The following is a 19462-nucleotide window of genomic DNA, read 5'->3' as shown; positions in this document are numbered from 1 at the left end:
CAGTATTCACTGAATATCTTAATTTTACAGTTTCCTGATAGAATTATACATCATTTCATTCTCCTTTACTCCAGCTCGACCTCTTCAGCTCACTCTAAGTTCTCTCCAGCTCACCTTACAACCTCTCCAGCTCTTTCTAGACTATGATTTCTAAATCGCCTTGCGGTCTTTCCAGCTGACCTTAGGCTACGATTTATCTAACTCGCCCTGCGAACCCTCCAGCTGACCCAGCTATTTCTTCAGTTCGCCCTACATTCTATCTAGCTCATACTATGATCTATCCAGCTCTCCTACCCAACGTTCTCTCCAGCCCACCCCACGACCACACCAGCTCATCCATTTGGAAGGATTTGGCGTGACGTATGGACTTGAGTCACAATTATTCCGAATGTAGTCCAAGTCTATATTTAGAGTATTTTTTTAAAAACATCTCTCATTAAGGTGGTGATATAAGAGTAATGCAGGATTACCAAATAGGCAGAGTAGTCAGTCATATGGGCCCCACGCCTTTTAAGGGACCCGCAACAAAAATATTGAAAAATTTGCGGGGGGGGGGGGGGGGCAATATTTCGACTACTTTAGGGCATCCACAGGGTTTAATTCGGCACTGTATATGAATTAGATTTAGGCGTTCTTAATATCAATTTAAAGATAATTGTTTTTTGTTTTTTTAGAATATGAGCATTATGGTATGGTTGTCAGTATGTATTTTGGCGACAGTGGACACGAATAGTGAAGAACTGACGTTGATCCGGAAGTGAAATATTTGACACACTGCATGCTGCAATGTTTAAAGTATAGCCCTACTCTATCTATACCCACCCCCACCCCCACCCAACAAAAATCGGGACAACCTATGATAAGAACATCTCCGTGATGTTACCTTTTAATGTACTTTAGATTAACATAATATTTATTAGGATTTTGACACAGTGTAATGCTCAATACCGAGAAACAACTATAGAGACTACATAGCAGAAACAATTGTGATCGAAGTCCTTCATACATTTAAAACAGGACGGTGCCTATACTCATTAATGCACATATTAACATATAACTGTGAAATGTAAGAGCCAAATATATTTGTATGTTAAAGCGAATTCTTACACAATCACCGGGGGGGGGGAATAACAGATGTCGATGAGGGATATTTTAATATATATTATATATTTTAACGGAGGTTGATCCCTGATTGATAGGTATTATGCAGATAAAATTAACTTTATATATATCTATATCGACACCGTTTACCAGGAATTAAACCTTTGCTTCTTTATTTTCGTTAACTATTATGAACTTTTAACATTTGTAAATGTTTTGATTCTTAAAATGAATCTTTAACTTTTTGTCTTTTTGTTTTTAAATTTTACAATGAAATTGTGAAGATTTTTTGTTTAGAGATTTATTTACCTTAAAACCAATGGATGCGCGGGAGAATAAATGTGAAAATTATATACATGTATTTGGTTTTGACAACGACACAAAATATTGTAAAAAGGTGAAAAAATGTACTTTATTTTTGGATATAATATTTCAACCAGTTGCATGACTCTTTTTTTTGGAGTTTCTGTCTCAGGAAGGGGTGCATTTTAACAAACACTTGGGTGCGTGGTAATCCCATTTAGCAGACGAGTTCCCAAAAATGTCGTCTCCACGACGAAAAGAAAAAGGGGCAAATTCAAATCAAACAGGTATGTTACTTTTAAATCCTTCTAATTTTGCAATAGATTTTGTAACACTGTATCAATCTGCGGTATACTTTGTAAGAAATTTGTCCAAATGGTTCGTTTCAAGTGTTGAGAACGTTATGTCGGCTGCTAGTTTCACTGGCAACAATGTTTCAAAATGTATCAACTTTTGTGTACATTGTTAACATGTCTTTTTCAGATTTGATTGATGACACTATAGTTTTCAGACAAGCAATTGAATTATTATTTGAATCATTTTAGAATTTATTAAGCATGAAAGTAACTGATAAGTTTGAAAGGTTTGTTGAAATTGACTTCTCGTAACGTGACAGACGCTTTCAACATGGCCGATCGCCATGCGAAAAGGAGGTTGAAATTTGATTGGTTGAAGGTAGATAGCAGCCGAAATTTGCTAGGAAAACTGTGAAGTCCTGACTTAAATCGTCAAAAAGTGCTATTAGTATTATTCTGTTTATTTAGAGCCAATTGCATTTATGTCACGACATACAAATATCCTTTAAAAAATTGAATTCCCTAATAGCATATGATGAGGTATGACATGGCAATGAAATGAACACAGCTTGATCCAGTATTATTGTTGTTTGCAATTAAGAGTAATTTAAAGGTTTCATTTTTTTAAATTCCAAGACTAGTTCCAGTCGTTTTCTTCATTTTTAAGGAAAACTGAATAGGATGTTTGGGAAAACCTTTTGGGTCTAGTGCATGTGTATTGCTCTTTAAATTAGTGTTGAAATCTGTGCAGGGACAACATTTTGTTCTTGATTGTGCTTGCTTGTTAAATGTGTGCATGTTTAAAAATTGTTTGATTTTAAACTCAATATGACAGGATTTACAAAAAAATGTAGAACTGACAGAAATAAGAATCACATTGGTGTAAAATTTCAGATTGAAAACCAGAATTGTTTGAATGAATCGGTCTGATAAAGAGAACAAAGTGTCATTGGTTTCAGTTGGCTTTATGACTGGTATTAAATCCTGGATGTTAAAGATTAATATAACAAAATGCCTGAAAAAAATCAAAACTGAAAGCTCACTTAACAGGCTGTAGTAGTCCAAGTTTCCTCTGACCCTTGCTACCCCATTTTTGATATTTGAACAATTATGTTGAGGGGTGTAGGGTCAGAGTCCATTGCCTATCGAAAAGTTGGGGTAGCTGCTTACTAGCCAGCCTAGCAAACTTGACTGACCTTTCATCAAGATATACCTGCATGAAATCGATAGGAATATGATTTATTTTCTCGGAAATTGTTGGCATATCATTTGTTATATCTTTACTCTGCTGACAGACTAGTCGAAAGTTCATCGTTGCTGATATTTACCTGAATCTGGTCATTTGCATTCTTTGTCACGTAATTACACAAATCTCACAACCTGCATGTCAATAACATCAGATGTCATATATTTAATCTTATGTGTTTTTTGACATGTCCAGTTTTCACAAACCTTTACTTTTCAACGACTATTTGGAAGATGTGCCCTTTTGTATTCATATGTAAAACATGTCAGTCTACCTTTACAGCCATGTTTGTGAGTGTTTCTGTGTAAAACATGTCAATCTACCTTTACAGCCATGTTTGCGGGTGTTTCTGTGTAAAACATGTCAATCTACCTTTACAGCCATGTTTGTGGGTGTTTCTGTGAGAACCTGATTTAGTGCCATCCGTGTTTTGTTATAGACTTTGCAAATGTATTTGTTCTGTTGTTACACTGAATTATAGGCAGACCTGTTTTTTATTTCCAAACATGCCAACCCTTATGCTTTTGGCATAATCATTAAGCTTTGTTCACTAAATTATGCCTTACACGTGAATGTATTCAGATTACGCATTTTAGATATATATCCCCCCCCCAAAGAAATATTTAATAATAAATGTTTTCTCATTTTTTATTAACATCCCATTAATCACACAGAACGTATTCTGGCTTCTGTGTAACTATGACATGAGAGTACGTTAGTCTGCACTTTCCAAACAGTATTATGTTCTATTTATAGCAGTTGCCCTATTTCCAAGAAATAGTCTGGTTCTACTTTCAAACATTTCACCTTGGTTTCTATTTATAGCAGTTGTATGGCTTAGTTAGGAGAGAACAGACTGGTTTTCTATCTTGTAATCTTTGCTTGCAGATTCTTTGTTCAGATTTATATCTGGTACAGAACCAGTCTGTAGTTATTTGGCGCTAAAATTCCAGTCAGATTTATTTTAGTCGATGCTTGTGTTAGAGCAAAGAAGGTTCTCAAATAATTTTCCAGATGGATTAGAAAAGATGAAAAATCGATTCAGAGATGAATACATGAACTACAGATTATAGCATTCCATTCTAGTGCAGCTTCACACCCCTTGCCAGCTGTATGGAAAGGATTTTAATATTGGTCATGGTGGTAAAACAAAGAAGCCTTGAATTACCTCGTTTTACTGACTCCAGTACTAAGGTAACTTCTTTTTTTTTTTACAGCAGAACTAAATTGTGGACACAAATTTTATAAATGCTGAGGCAGTATGTACTGAGTTCTTAAAAGATCACGGACTACCCCTAGCGGTAGAAGACTACATTGGTTATTTGTTCAAACGGATGTTTCCTGATTTCAAAGTTGCAGAAATATGCATGTGCAAGAACAAAATCATCTAACATTGTTAGGTATTTAGCAGAAGATACTACACTTAAAATTGCAGAAACCTTGAAAATTGGGCTGTTTACTATTGCAACAGATGGGAGTAGTGATTATGATGACAAAAAGTTGTACCTAGTCTGTGTAAGAGACTTTGAAAACGAAAAGGGCAAAGTCCGAATGCTCTTTTTTCATTACCAGAATTAACATTAGATTCCACTGGAAAAAATAATTTTTTGTTTGCTTCATAATGCTTTGAAGAAATATAAGTTATCAGAACTGTATGGGGCTTTCAGCTAATGCTGCATCAGTGATGACTGGAATTCATAAAGGAGTTGCATTCTGTATTTTAAAAAATGTCTCTGTCATTGTTCATATCAGGTTGTCTCCGTCATATGTTGCACCATGCTGTGGGAAAGGATGCCAAAAAATTAAAAGGAGAACTCCTGAAGTATCAAGTTGGCACTCTAACTGACAATGTACTTCATGGAGATAGAGTTGATTTTTTCAGCTTATTTGCCAGCTAACAGACCCAATAACTGGAAGATATAAATTTCCTCTTCTTTGTCAAGTTATGACAGGAATATTGGTTCTTTACCATTCTAATGCTGACTGAGAGATTGTTCAGCATTGTTAACAAACGTAAAACTGAATTCAGATCCAGGCTCTGTAATAACCCAGCACGTAGTGCTCTGCTGGTGTGCAAAACATTTATAGTCTCAGCTGATACAAAGTGTTTTGAAATGCAATATGAGGGTCTGTTGCTTTTTAAAGTTCAAAGTGTTATATATGAAAACTTGAAGCAGTAATTGATGTTAAAAGTCTAGAGGGATAAATAAAACATTTTGTACATATGCTCATTGAATTTTTATCATGTTATATGTGGATTACTCTTTTTCTGTTCGGATTACTCTTTTTATCCACTTGGATTACACTTTTTCCTCGCCAGGGGTTGGCATGTATGTATTTCATCTTGGTGAATTCTCCACAGATCCAAGGATTTATTCATCTGCAGGGTCATTTTTGAGGTCAGCACAAATTCAAGGAGAAATTTGGTGGTGATGGGATATGCCGTCGATCCATAGAAAGTAATTTAGACAAATTATTGCCTGGCTGAAAAGGACCAAAATATCTGGTTGCATTTATGAACCAATCACCAAGCATGTTATAACATTCCACTAATCTGACAATGTTTAGCAATCATCATTGAGGAAGAAAAAAGGCAAAAATAGTTGGTTGCTGAATAAATTTTCACGATTTAAAACGCATTGAAAAATGGATAATTTAACCAAAAAAAAAACAATGAATCTAGTGTGAAGGAAATTGAGAAAGCCATGAATACATTTACCTTCAAATGGTTTGTTGTGTAAGATTGTAGACGGGTTTAGACAAACTTTTATTAAGATAGGTGACAGTCTTGTCTGGTGTGAATAGGGCTTGACACTAACGCTGGTGCGTTGGCCCAAGGCCGCGTGATTTTCAGAAGAACCACCACTTTCATAAAGTTGAATGATCTGTTGGGCCTGCTATTTTAAATTGTGGATATTATGTTATAGAATCATATAAATCTTTGTTTTAATTATAAACATGTTAACACAGAAAATCGAAAGCAAAGCAAAGTTTAAACAAAATAAAGAGACTGTCTGTGCCATTTAAACCAAATTATCGTTGTTGTTTGGTCACTTAATGTAAATTGTCATTTGAGTGATTACTTTGTTAATGCAGTCTAACTTGGTTATCTCGATTACATGGGGGTTTGTGTGTCAAATTCGTTGACATAACTGGGTCCCGAGATATTAGGGTTTAGTTGACAAATGTACTGCTGAACAATGATTATGTATTCGAAGCACCAAAATTGAGTTTTGTTTCTAAAAATAATTGCAATTTCTAATGCACAATAAAAATTAACAGTTCATTTATACCAGGTTGCATAAAAAAGATGGGAGGTCTGATTAAGTAACAAGTCACACAATTTTACAACACTTAAGTTACTACAACAATGTTAGTGTTATAAAGTTGTATTTATTTCCCTATGATAGCCTCATCCCTTTGGTAGCCTCAGCAATGCAATGTTTTTTTTACGCTGACCAAAATCTAGGCCAATTTAAGTAGATGTACGTGTAGGACTGTACTTTATTTAAGTAAGCATTTTCTTTTGTTATTGTTGACTTGAATGATTAGCAAAATGCAACTGACCAAAATTGTGCGTGAAAATAGATAACTTTTGTTGATCATCAGAGGTTCGTTATGCTGGTTTTCATCAATAAAATTTGCCTCTTTTCCGGAAAATAAAAGATTAGGCTGTCAGTATTCATGTACAAACAAACTGTAAAATGTCCCTCCCGACTTTGATCAGTTATCATCAGCAACAACACAGCACCAGAAGGAGAGTTAGCGTATCACTTTGGATTGCAGTACTGATATATGAATCTAGATAAAACAATACAAATGAAAGAAATCCTCTTTCTGTTTCATAGGCATTACTCTTTTCACTTTCTGCTTCATTCAGTTTGCATTGAATCTTTAATCATGGCACTGCCATGGACAGCTTCATTTACAAAAATGATGGGCACAATGAATTTTAAAATACTATTTGTGCTTTTATTTACTCTTTGTTTAAACTTGTACAACTCTTGTTACCCATTTGTGGTCTTCTCTGAAATGTGACACTGTTGCTATTCAAACCATGATTTGTAGGAACATATTAGATCAAAAACCAACCACATATTACTCTTTAAATGCTTCATTCAACATTTTTGATTGAATGCAGTAAAATTTACCTTAAACTTACCTTTTCATTTACCAGTATAATCACCTGCGTGCAAGTAAAGTTGTTTCAGAGCATATTTTCACAGGCCTGAATTTGTCTTCTTTACAGTGATACCATATATGTATTACTATCACAGGAAATAAAATGTAGGTTACTGAAAATATGTTGCCTACATTTATTAAACATCTTCAAAGTTATCTTTGAATGTTGTCTTCCATTGAAGTTACCTAGTGCTGAAAGTGTTAATTTTCTTTTCCAAGATATAACCTTTGTGGCTTCAACTAAACCCATTACAATCACTTGAACTTTGATAGATCAAACATTATTTCAGTTGGTAGTCACTGTATAGAAAATGATTAAATAATAGAGAATTAGCAGAGAGAAGAACATTGATCTTAGCTGTTGGATCTTTTAAGTGTCCCAAATTAAAAAGTATTTGTGCTTTAATGTGGATTTCTGTGTCCTGGAGAACCTTAATAACACAGAACTGCTGCCACTGCTTATAATAAAGAAAATTCTTTTGAAAATGAATTTAAAATATTAACATTGTCAACTTCTATATTTCTATAATTTCTTCTTGAATAAGAGTTTTTTTTCTCTGTGCGATTACATTTATTTACCATTTGCCAGACTGGCAGAGTAGATTAACACATTTTTCAGCCCACATTTGTAATGTACTTATTTCAGCTGGGGTTCTGAACAGAAAGATACTTATGGTGTATAGTTTGTCATAAATGAAAATAATAATCTGACATCCACTATAGTCATTCTGAACTTGATTTGTCAGTTAGCTTCAGAAATACTTTATATCACTTTTAGTACTAGCTACAGAAGAAGAGGTTAGAGCATTTTTTAAATTTTTTAAATTTTGTTCATTAGAATTAGAAGTTTGTATGTTAATGAAAATAAAGTAATTTGTAATAACAGCTGTCAGTATGTTGTGTTACTTAAATACATGGACAAGTGATAAATTCTGCAGGACATACATTTTTCAAAATTCAGGGAAAAGTGGGTAAAAAAAGAACAGCTTTCAGGATTCAGCAAGGTATGCAGTTGTGCAATCAAATATTCACAGCATTGAAAGAAATATCTACAGAAAGCATCCTCTTTCTTGGTCAGCCGCTGTTTATCTAGGCTAATAAGAATTAAGCATGGTGAGTGATCACAACATGTTTGAACAGTGGATCCCCCAGGTGGTGTAAAATTGAGGGTTAAAAAAAAAAACTTGGTGTCAGAACTGGGAGTCAAATAAAAAATGTGCGGTTCAAAATTAAACTGACAAATTTTGATATGACTTGTACTTTTTCAGCTTGAAGTAGAATATTGCAACTTGAACAACATACTCTCTCTCTCTCTCTCTCTCTCTCTCTCTCTCTCTCTCTCTCAACATAACAAATAAACCAACATGCACAATTAACAAATGCATTGTCCATTCAAAGAATAATTTTATTAGTTCATTTTTCTTTTAAAGTCGTTCTTTTAACAGTCTCCTTATAATTAGTATGATGCAATATTATAGCCCAACACAGTACATACAAGCCAATACAAAAAGCCAAATAAATCTTTTTAACAAAATGGCAGTTAATTTACTACCTTTCATAAAATGTGTACTATCATTGTTTCATTGTACTTCGTCCTAGAACACGTTTATCCAAATATTAAGGATGATAATGATTCATCTTCTTTCTAATAAGTTACACTTGAACTTTAAGATCTTTATTTTATTGCAGCAAAGTTAAAAACCAACAAAATCTGCAATGACCCGCTGACTTTGTAATCCAAATAACGCATCTGTCTCTGCAAGTTTACTGATTTCTTTGTTGTGAAAAAATGTCTTGGGTTATAATGTGTTCTCCAGATATCTTGTGGCGAACAAGGGCAGATTTTTAAAAATTCTAAAACCCTGTCACGAAAGGATTATTCACTTTTGCAGTCTTTGCAATCACGCGATCACAAGTCACACCAATAAACACTGGTATAAATACCGTATTCAAGTCAAGGGTATTTTTTTCTCCATTTTTCATTAAAGTTAGATCCATAGTTACTCTTTTGTCTTCTGCTTCTTTCACTTTCTTCACTAATGATTTTTAGTGCATGACGTTTTAATGTGGAGATCAGTTTCTAGTGCAACAAGCATACAGATTAAACATCGCATGAGAGCTCACGATATTAGGGGAAGCTACTCTGTCATAACATTGCCTATGCTAGTCTGGTTCATTGTTTCGTATGTTCCCTGCGTTGCACTCTGCTATACGAATAGAGGAGCGCAAGGCAAGGAACAAACAAAGCGGGGAACCAGTCAGTGCCTATGATGCCATCAATCGTCCAATGCATTGGGTATTAAATAAATCCTGATCACACTATGAAAATCCTTTGCGTCAAAAAAACGCACGGCAACAAAATGTGTGCGTCGATTTTCTCCAGCATGCGTACATGATGCACAAATATGCGTAAAGGGAAACACTGGTTTGAACCTCCCAGTCAGCATGGTTTTGTTTCTGAGATGAGGATTATCTACAATCAGAATCTCTGAACATCTGGATTTGAAAATTTTTCACATTATTCAATTCAGCAAATAATGTAGTTCATTTCAGATTAATTCTGAACAATTATCAAATTGCTGTTGTTAATGGCATAACCATAAGTGGGACTGTTAAATGCAATGCACCAAGTCAGGTGACTTCATAGGATAAACATACCTTTCCGAAGCTGAAATTGACATCATCTTTTGATGCCAAATCCTGTCAATATTTTATTAGTGTTGACATAGGTCACTGCTTTGATTTATGTAAAGATACACTGAGGTCAAGTCTACAGGGGAGAGGCCTTTTAATTTTTTTTTTTAGGCTGTGGGTTAAATACTTGAAACAGTTGCCTTGTTCTTATTTGTAGTATATAAAATATCATTACTCCATTCACTATTGTTCTTGAAAATAATTTATCTTGTGGTGAAAGGAACAAACATCTGGGTGGAAATAACATTCTAGGCCTATAAATTAAATGGCCAGTCTCTTACACACACACACACACACACACACACACACACACACACACACACACACACATGTACTAGATTGAAGTGCCTTTGCATATGGATTGCATTTCAGAGTAAATGCAGTGTTTTCTGTTTGTTTGGCTGACTTTTTTTCTCCCTGTCATTGGACAAATTGTGCTGTTCAAGAGAACCTGAAGGTGTGCTTCTCGTCAGGTTTATTTGTCCCAGATTTTCTTGAATCAAGAGCTGCTTAAATTGCAAATGAAGTTGATCAATCATCTTTTCTAAATGTACATTGGCAAGACTATTGAATTGGTTTTTTATTTATGTCCAGATATATGATAAAAATAAAGACCTTTTGCTGCATTAAATGAATAGGTGCATTTCTCTCAAATTTTGTCCATTGTTTGTCAGAGATTCTAACCACTGTATCTCATAATACATGTATATCCATGTACCTTCATTGTTAACTATTAAGCAGTACATGTACCATACCATTAGTTACAAAGGAGTGGGAATTACGCTTTGTTGGAACAATGCAAAACATCATTGCAGGATAGTCATTACTATTTAAATTGGTATAAATTTCAAATATAATTAATTGCTAGTCCACCTTGTTTGTTGGTTAATTTATTGTTTCCTTGTAGCTGTGACCAAGAGTCCAAGAAGTGGAAGGTCACTAAGGTCAAGGAGAAGGATTGACAGTACAGATGAAGAGGATGGGGAAGATCATACAGCTGGTAGGGAACGGTCTCTCAATGTCCTGGCACAGGTAGCTTCAGAAACACTGGAAAATGAACCCAAACCTCAGCATAGGAAAAGAAAGGTACCACTTTTTACCCTTTTTTGTCTCGCCTGGTTAAGCATGGTGGCAGTGGTAATGATGGTGTAGGGTTATTTTTGCAAGTCAAAAAGAGTGTGTGTGTGGGTGTGTGTGTGTGTAAATCAATATCTGACTGTATGACACAGAGCTCAATAGCATTTTTATTTCAGACTTGAGTCCAGGGAAAGTGGCTTTATAAAAATCACTAGCCCAGACTCGAGATTCCTTTTGCTGAACAGGGCCATATCTTTTACTACTATTTTAAAACAGCTGTACTTTAAAATGAAATCAAATATAAAAATGTTTTAAACTGGCTAGTCTTCGTTGTGTGTTTGCCTATCATAATAGTGTACTTCTAGGGTAAAAGCAAATAAAATGTGAACATCTCTAAACCACTAGCTATTGAGAAGCTAGCTGGCCAGTGAGGGAACCCCTCCTCCTCCTCCCCCCCATACAAAATTTGTGATAAGTATGCCACATTTTTGTGACAAGTATTACTCAATGAGTAGGCTCATCTACTTTTGTTTTGGGAGGGAACTTTTATAACTTGTGACAACGGAAGTCAGGCCAGCTATGTGCATCACTGCCCCCTAGTGGTAGTGATGTAGCCAATTCCTACCTCCTCAAAGGCTGTATTTTGCTCCTCTTCCAGTCTTGTCAGACACAGATTCCCATTATTATTGGGAGTTGGCCTGTCCTTGCCACATCCTTCACTAGCCATCATATTCTCAGGGAGTTGGGCAGTCCTTGCAACAGCCCTCGCTAGGTGTCATATTCTCAGGAAGTTGGCCTATCCTTGCCACCACCCTCACTAGCCATCATACTCTCAGGGAGTTGGCCTGTCATCCATACAGCCCTCACTAGCCATCATACTCTCAGGGAGTTGGCCAGTCCTTGCCACCATCTTCACTAGCCATCATACTCTCAGGGATTTGACCTATCCTTGCCACCACCTTCACTAGCCATCATACTCTCAGGAAGTTGGCCTCTCCTCCATACAGCTCTCACTAGTCATCGTACTCAGATTTGGCCAGTTCTTTCCACCACCCTCACATGCCATCATACTTTCAGAGATTTGGCATATCCTTGCTACTACCCTCACTAGCCATCATACTCTCAGGGAGTTATCCTGTCCTCCATACAGCCCTCACTAGCCATCATACTCGGAGTTGGCGAGTTCTTGCCACAGCTCACTAGCCATCATACTTTGAGGGAGTTGGCCAGTTTGTGCCATGGCTCCCACTAGCCATCATACTGTTACAAGTCTTTGCTCTTAAAATAAGTAACAGAAAAGAGTGAAAGGGAACAAGCTTTGTGAAATGCAACAGATAATTTATTTCCGTAAAATACAAAGTGAAAATGAGAAGAAAAAAACGTACAGACTTGCAAATAAAATCCCAAATTAATCCACGAATTAAGAGACATAAGCCCTACTAATTTAAAGTCCTGAATAAAATTCAGTAGAAGTCCAGAATAAATCCAAAATACGAAGTCAGTCATGTCTGGTAGTTCATAGAGTGTTCATGTGTCAGCTGTCTTTTGCTGAATCACAGTAATACAATTCCAGGTTTGAATTCACTATTAATTCTTGTTAATGTCTCTGTCCATGAATTTTATCAGAGCATTTTTGTATTTCCAGAGAAAATAATCATTTGAATTCAGTAATTTGATGAAATAAAATTCAGCCCAATTCAACACAACATATAATACAACTTCAAAGTGCTAGATCTTAAAGACCAACTGAAAAAACCTCTCAGTTACAAGATTATATAGTTGTCTACTTGACCTCAGGTCACAATTAGAATTTTCTGAAAGGAACAAAACAATTACCTAATGGAAAATAATTCTCTAGAATGATCCTGATGTGTACAAAATAAACATCAACACCTGGATTATGTAAAGTACACAAAGGAAATTCAGAAACTTAGACCTATACCCATTTAAACATATTTACTTCCATTAATAATACTGATTTTAATCCCATACACATAGAGGATACTTTAGCTATGTATTAGTTGTTTAGACAGAATAAAATTTAAAAAATGTCAGTTTGGTAAAGTGGCAATAAACTCAGTTTTGGACAGGGTCAAGTCCAACATACAATGTAACATTACACTAGCATGTAATAAAATTAAAAAAATTAAAATAAACTAACAAACAAACAAAGCAAATTAAATATACATAACAGTATTTGGAAGGCATTTTCCCTCAGGCTAAGAATTATTATATAAATAATATTCTAGTTTAAAATAAATTGATTTTGCTTCTACATAGCTTGTTTACATGTGCCATGTAATTTTCTACTTGTATCTATCAAATTTTTTTTAGAAAGTCCCCTGCTGCAGAGAGGGCAAGATAAAATATTTCTTATTTATGCTTATATGTTCATATTCTTTTATTTTCTTCGTGTTTCAAGATTATTTGTTTGATTTCTTTTTATTTTCTAGTAATTTTTTTATATTGTACCTCATTTTTTTTATTACATACTGTATTTGATATTTTAATTGATTTTATGCATTGTTTGTTTTGCTTTTTAAGATTATAACTTTTTTATAGCAAGGAGACAAACCAATCGGCAGAATTTGTTTTTATATGGTTAACCTTTGATCTTTTGTAAGTGCTTAAATATAAATTCATCCCTTATAAACATTTGCAGTCTGTTATATTTTATTGTTATTTGTCTTTTTAAAATGTAATTTTAAGTGTATATTTTTTTTATAATGTTGTGAACTTTGGTTGATATTTACTATTTCAAATTTAATGTCTTCTGACGTTGGTGTTAGTTCTGATTTGTATTGCGTATTTCAAAGACATTTAGTTACATTAAAAAATTTCAGTTCTGCTTGTTGACTGAATTTTCCAATGATCTAACATTGCATAATGAGCTGGTAGATATGGGTCTGTGCAGTTTGTTAGGAGTAATCAGTAGAACAAACAAAATAGACCCTGATCTGCATGTGCATTATGTAACAGCAGATCAGGATCTTTATTGTTAAAAATTGACTCGACTGAGTACATATGGTCCCTTTATTGAAGCCTTGACATGTTCTGTCTCAATCAGTACATTTCTGAAATTGCCACTGAATATTGCATTAAATAATCATTAAGATTTGTTATAAATTCCATTTGTCATGTATAAATACTTGACATAGTTATGCTTAATCTTTCCCATTGATATTTATTGAACTTAATTGGTATAAATTATTCAGATTTTATGATATTGTTTCATTTCATATCAATTCTGTATTTGTAAAGCATTTCCTTTTGAAATATTACACATACTGAACATGTATGTTAGTATGATTTGTGGTTCATTCTATATCAAGAGATATATGTGTGTGTGTGTGTGTGTATATATATATATATATATAAGGTTAATGCTTTATCTTTCATCTTAGGTTGGGGTTGTCGTTTTGTGCAAGTCCTTATTGTTCTTGTGTTTGTTATTCCAAGTTTTTTCTATTTTTAATATAGGTCTGGGTGTTCTCTTAAGGGTATTTTCTCTTATTTTTAGCTTTTAGGTCTTGTTTTAATTTCTGTTCCTTCCATGTTTGATCTTTTATTTCTGTTTATTTGTTTATCTATCCACTCTTCTTTACCAAAAGCAAATGATTTTTTAAATATATTTCCTGTTTTTCAGTCAGATTCAGAGGACACCAGTTTTTTGATTATGTACCATGGAACTAACAAAACATTCTTTCTCTGTTGCTTACTTTTTTCATGCTTTTTTGTGGGGTGGTGGTCCATGATTGTCTTTTTCTCCCCAGTTTTCACTTTGGGGTTTTGGAAGAGAATTGGAAAGTCCTCATTTATGGATACTTTCCTGGGAGCATATGTTCTTCTAGGGTTCCCACGCTATTAGAAAAAGTCGGGAGAAATGATCATTTTTTCCCAACTGTGAAAAGTCTTTGAATTTTGAAAATGATCATGGCAGTCAGAAAAACTTGATGCCCAAAACAAATACATAATTGAGACTTAACTTAACTGATCGAGAGTTAAATTTGTCGAGTTCTAACCAGAATATTCGCAGGGTGTAGTGTGGATCATTTGGGTGCTTGCAATAAACATACAGTAATACCTCAAACATTTGCGAGGTTAGGTTCCAGAACCAGTCGCGGGTCTGGAGGAATCGCAAATGTTTGGTACGAGTCACTAAAAATGCTAATAAATGCTTATTTCTAGGGTTTAAACCCTAAATATGACCCAAATCATGCTCCCAAAGCACTTTAATTTCATTTAAAAGTTAGCTTAATACATTACCCTTAAAAAGAGAAATAAATGGTTGACGTAAAAATAGAGTACAGTATCGCCTAATGGGTATTTGCCACACTAGCGCATTTACAGTACGGTACATGTATACTAATATTACCCCTATACTAATTCATTGGCTGCCGTTTTCTTTTGCACTCACAGTAAGATAAAACCAAGTAATGAATGGGACTGTAAACTTAATGACTGATGTTTTCTTTGTCATTGTCAGGAAGGTAAACTAGGTAAACTTCATATTTCACAGAAGTCATATAACGAAGGTACAATTCAATAAAATAAAGAAAACATGTACGTAGAGGGTACCAATGAAAATTTTGCGAATCCGTGAATTCGCGAATCCAGAAACGCGAATGCACGAGGTATTACTGTATATGCCAGAGGTCTCGCATGGATTTTAAAACTAGGAGTCCAGGACTCCCAATAAGGTAAAAATAGGAGTCCCACCATCAAAAGTTGCAGTCACTTCTTTCCTACGCAATCAACACAGATGTGAGTGCATCTAATTTTAGATGGAGAGGTTTTCATAATGTAATCTCTCACTTTAATATAGCTTCATTACAACAGTCCTTGACGGGATTCCAAATTTATGGTTTATTTATTTGTCTATGTACTTGTAGTAATTTTAAGCAAAGGTTAAATAGTATCTGATTTGCTGCTTCCCCCCCCGCCCCCGTATTTTTGCAAATATGTGTTAAGTCGGAAAACAGCTTAGACCTTAAAGCACATCTCGTGAATTCCACAACATAGCATTGTCCCATACGTTTCTGTCCTACGTAATTTGCATTTTAAAGTTAAATCTTTAATAAAATATTACCTAGGCTTTGCTTCCAATGATTTGTATATTTTTCTGAATATATTTGCCCCGTGATTTACAAAAACAGACAATCTAATAAACTGGTACATACAAGACTTAGAAAAGTCCGCCATTATTTCCCGTTAGGCCTACTGGTTCAGTTACAGTTTAAAACTAACTTTATGATGAAATACAGTAAAACCTGTTATGAGAGACCGCCCCTTCTGCCAACCAAAAGCGGTCTCTCAAGACAGGTGGTCTCTCATAAGAGGTGTGTGAATAGTTAGCATTGTTGAAAAATAAATAATACCCATACTCACTGTACATGTATCATATCCTTTATTCATGAATCTTGTTAAATAATGCATGCATTCCTCTCAAAATATCTTTATATGATAAAGATATACATCTATCAAACGAGAATAAAATTTATATTTCAACATCACATTAATATATACAAAAAATTAACAGTTAGATTTGATCTATATATCTTATTTTATACACTTATTCACTTGTTTTTTTTAAAGAAATCCATTATACTTCTTTGTTGACATGTTTTACTCAGCTATTTGGTCTGAACATGTATCTCAATTATTGCCCTTTCATGAATCAACTTCCCACTTACTGGTATGTTTTTACTCCTTGCGACACAAAACCACTCCCATACTCGCTCGTTCAGATCTCCGTAAACTGTCCGTCGTGCCGTGGCATATTTCCTCTGTGCTTGTGCACCTTTCTGCCATTCGTTTCTAATGGACTTCTTGTCTTTGATTACATTTTGAACTTGCGTTTTACCGACGCTTAAGCTGACTGCTATTTTGCGAGTGGTCTCGCCTTTTTCGTTTCTTTCAATGACATTAATCCTTTCTTCCAGTGTTAAAATTTTTCTTTTTTTCAGCGGAGATTCTGCCATTGTTATTAGTGTTGACGTTATAAAGACTATCGGTTTTGATCAGGTTTTGGGGAATTGTGGAATAAATATATATTATGTACCAATGAATGAAACCAAAAGACATAATTAACTCATCAGGAAACAATACTGTACATTTATTCTGAGACGAAGTTTAAATCAACAGCGTTATAGCTCGATAAACAAATGTTCCGACCATCTGCACCCACGTAAACAGATTGTGGCTTGGTGAAACACTAACAAAAGAAATAAAAAATAATTTTAAAAAAATCCGGAAATGATTCTCACTTACTAGTATTAAAGACAATGAGCTCATTCACCCTCCAGGCATTATGGATTAACTGGAAAGCAAACAACGTACTCAAACCAACACTGAAGCCCTTTCAAACGATTTCTCACTTGGACATAAGGACTACCGGCGTTTTGTGAGTTTTCATACAGATAAAGAAAAAATACAAACCTCTAAATTGACTGTGTATATCCATCATTACTCCCTTTGATGTTACTCTTACTGGCTATTCACATGACTTCGGCACTACAATGGCGGTTAGTGACATGTACTTTAGTCTGGTTTACTGCAGTTTACAAATGACACCGTACGCTGGAGTTGTAAATTTCACAAAACTGGTACTGTAGCAAGACAAATTATTTTTAAATACTTTATTAGAGCAATCTTTGCTATTTATGCAGTCTTTGTTACAAAGGATTAAATGATGGTTAGAGGTGTTTATCCCGATATATGGTTGTTCAACTATAGTGTTATTCAGTGTGCACTTTGTTTGCATACTACATTTATCCCGAGCTCTAGTGTTTACAAAGGATTAAGTTAAGGTCAGTGGTGTTGATCTGTTTTGATTTTTTGGCGATGCGGTCGTTCATAGCAGTGTCAAAATGCATATTTTGCCAAGAAATCGCGGTCGCTGGTCGCGTTCAGCAGGTGGTCGTTCATAACAGAGCATTTATATAGTAAAATCGATCCGTGCATTACGATTGTGGTCGGAAATGACAGGTGGTCGCTCATAGCAGAGGTCGCTCATGACAGGTTTTACTGTAGTGTACAAAAGTCAGTTAATATATATCCAGATCACTGATTCTGATCTAAAAACACAAGTTTATATGTTTTATCGTTAAAGGATATCGTGCAGGAAATTGATAGTTGCTACCTTACTCAGAAAAGGGTTAATGGTCAGTCAGCTATCAAAACATATGCTTGTGAATGGGCAAGAGTTTGTTTGTCAACATAATTGATATCAAAAGTAGGTCTAGCTACTGATGTCTTGATGAATACATTTCACTACAACGCTGGAAATAACTGGGCTAAGGCAAGGGGCATTTTTAGAAAAGTATAGTCAGTCAATGTACCTCTTAAATAGCTCTTGTTCGTCCATCAGAGTGAGACTGAATTTTATCAATCCAAGTAAGGGCTTATTCCAAACACTAAGCTAGGCATCACACACTTTCTAACACTTAGCTACTGTCCCATCCAAACTATCAATCCTAGCAGCTTTAGCACTCTTCTGAATATCGTTACACTCTTCGTAAATTTGTCGCTTAACCCCAAAATACTTATCCTAATTTACGAATGGCATTTTGTCTAACTCAACCTGTCTTGATTCTGAGGTCACGTGCACTACTTATTCCAATACATTCGGAAATGAACACAATAACGAAAGCTAAAGTTGTTTATTTGATGTACTTTTATAAATGACCACATCTCTGGGTCTTTCTGCCTCTGAATTCAGTCAGTGTAAATATCAGGACATTTTCCCACCCGGCCACCAGTCAAACCCTTTGAACTTGCTGCCCAGCTATTGCATCATGTTCTTTTTTATGTACTCTTATAATGGCAACATGTATGTACATCAAGGGGTCTTTTAGTCTTAGAATTCTGTCTTGTAAATATCAGCCCAGCTAATTGATCAACACATTTCCCGAAAAAGCACGTGGCTGAAGCAGGACTGGCAAGTCTTTGAATTTTGCTGCACACCTATTACATGCGTATGGGAGGACTTCCGCCTCAGTGATTTTCTGCATTCCAGATAAAAAATTGGCGTCCAAATACACATAATTAAGCATTTCCGAGACCTATGTATGCTGAGTCAATCCAAATGCTCAGTGGATTAGGTTCATTTTATTTTCAAAGTCAGCTCGATATCCGCATCTTTCCTTACAAAGAAGGTATGAAAACCACTCTAGCATCACAAGAGGCCAACATGGTGGTGGCAAAGCATCGCCGCTTACCAGATGGCCTAGCAAACTTTAAATGTTGTTAGATTAAGCAATACATGCATGAAATCAATATGAAAATTACTTTTGTTCTCAGAATTTGTATTAAAATTGTTATGTCATTAATCTGCTGAAAGACAAGAGAAAACTATGGCGTTGATAAAATGTGATCTGGTACTAGCGATTTGCATTGCTAGTCGCATGAGTACACAAATCTAACAACCCACATGTTCAAATGTTGTAGAGAAAATAATATTAAATGAAAGTCGTATACTGGTTGTAAAAAAAGTACAAAAACGAAAGAATTTTTTTCTTCTCCATATTTATATATTCTGAGAACAGCTTCTGGAGTTTGTGGA

General features: G+C 35.0%; 1 protein-coding gene across 1 annotated transcript in view; it reads left to right on the top strand.

The window, feature by feature from the left end:
• The first annotated feature begins 1620 nt into the window (after positions 1-1620).
• LOC149808355 (uncharacterized) overlaps positions 1621-19462 on the top strand; it is a 57390-nt gene continuing 39548 nt past the window's right edge. The window contains exons 1-2 of the mRNA XM_089976011.1: positions 1621-1691; positions 10730-10908. Of these exons, the coding sequence (XP_089832137.1) occupies positions 1643-1691; positions 10730-10908 (228 nt within the window). The 5' untranslated portion in view covers positions 1621-1642. The remainder of the gene's footprint in view (positions 1692-10729; positions 10909-19462) is intronic.

The sequence above is a fragment of the Sinohyriopsis cumingii genome, chromosome 1, assembly GCF_028554795.1.
Source record: "Sinohyriopsis cumingii isolate HCF-2022 chromosome 1, ASM2855479v2, whole genome shotgun sequence".
NCBI lineage: Eukaryota > Metazoa > Mollusca > Bivalvia > Unionida > Unionidae > Sinohyriopsis > Sinohyriopsis cumingii.
This window is presented reverse-complemented; position numbering and strand designations above follow the sequence as displayed.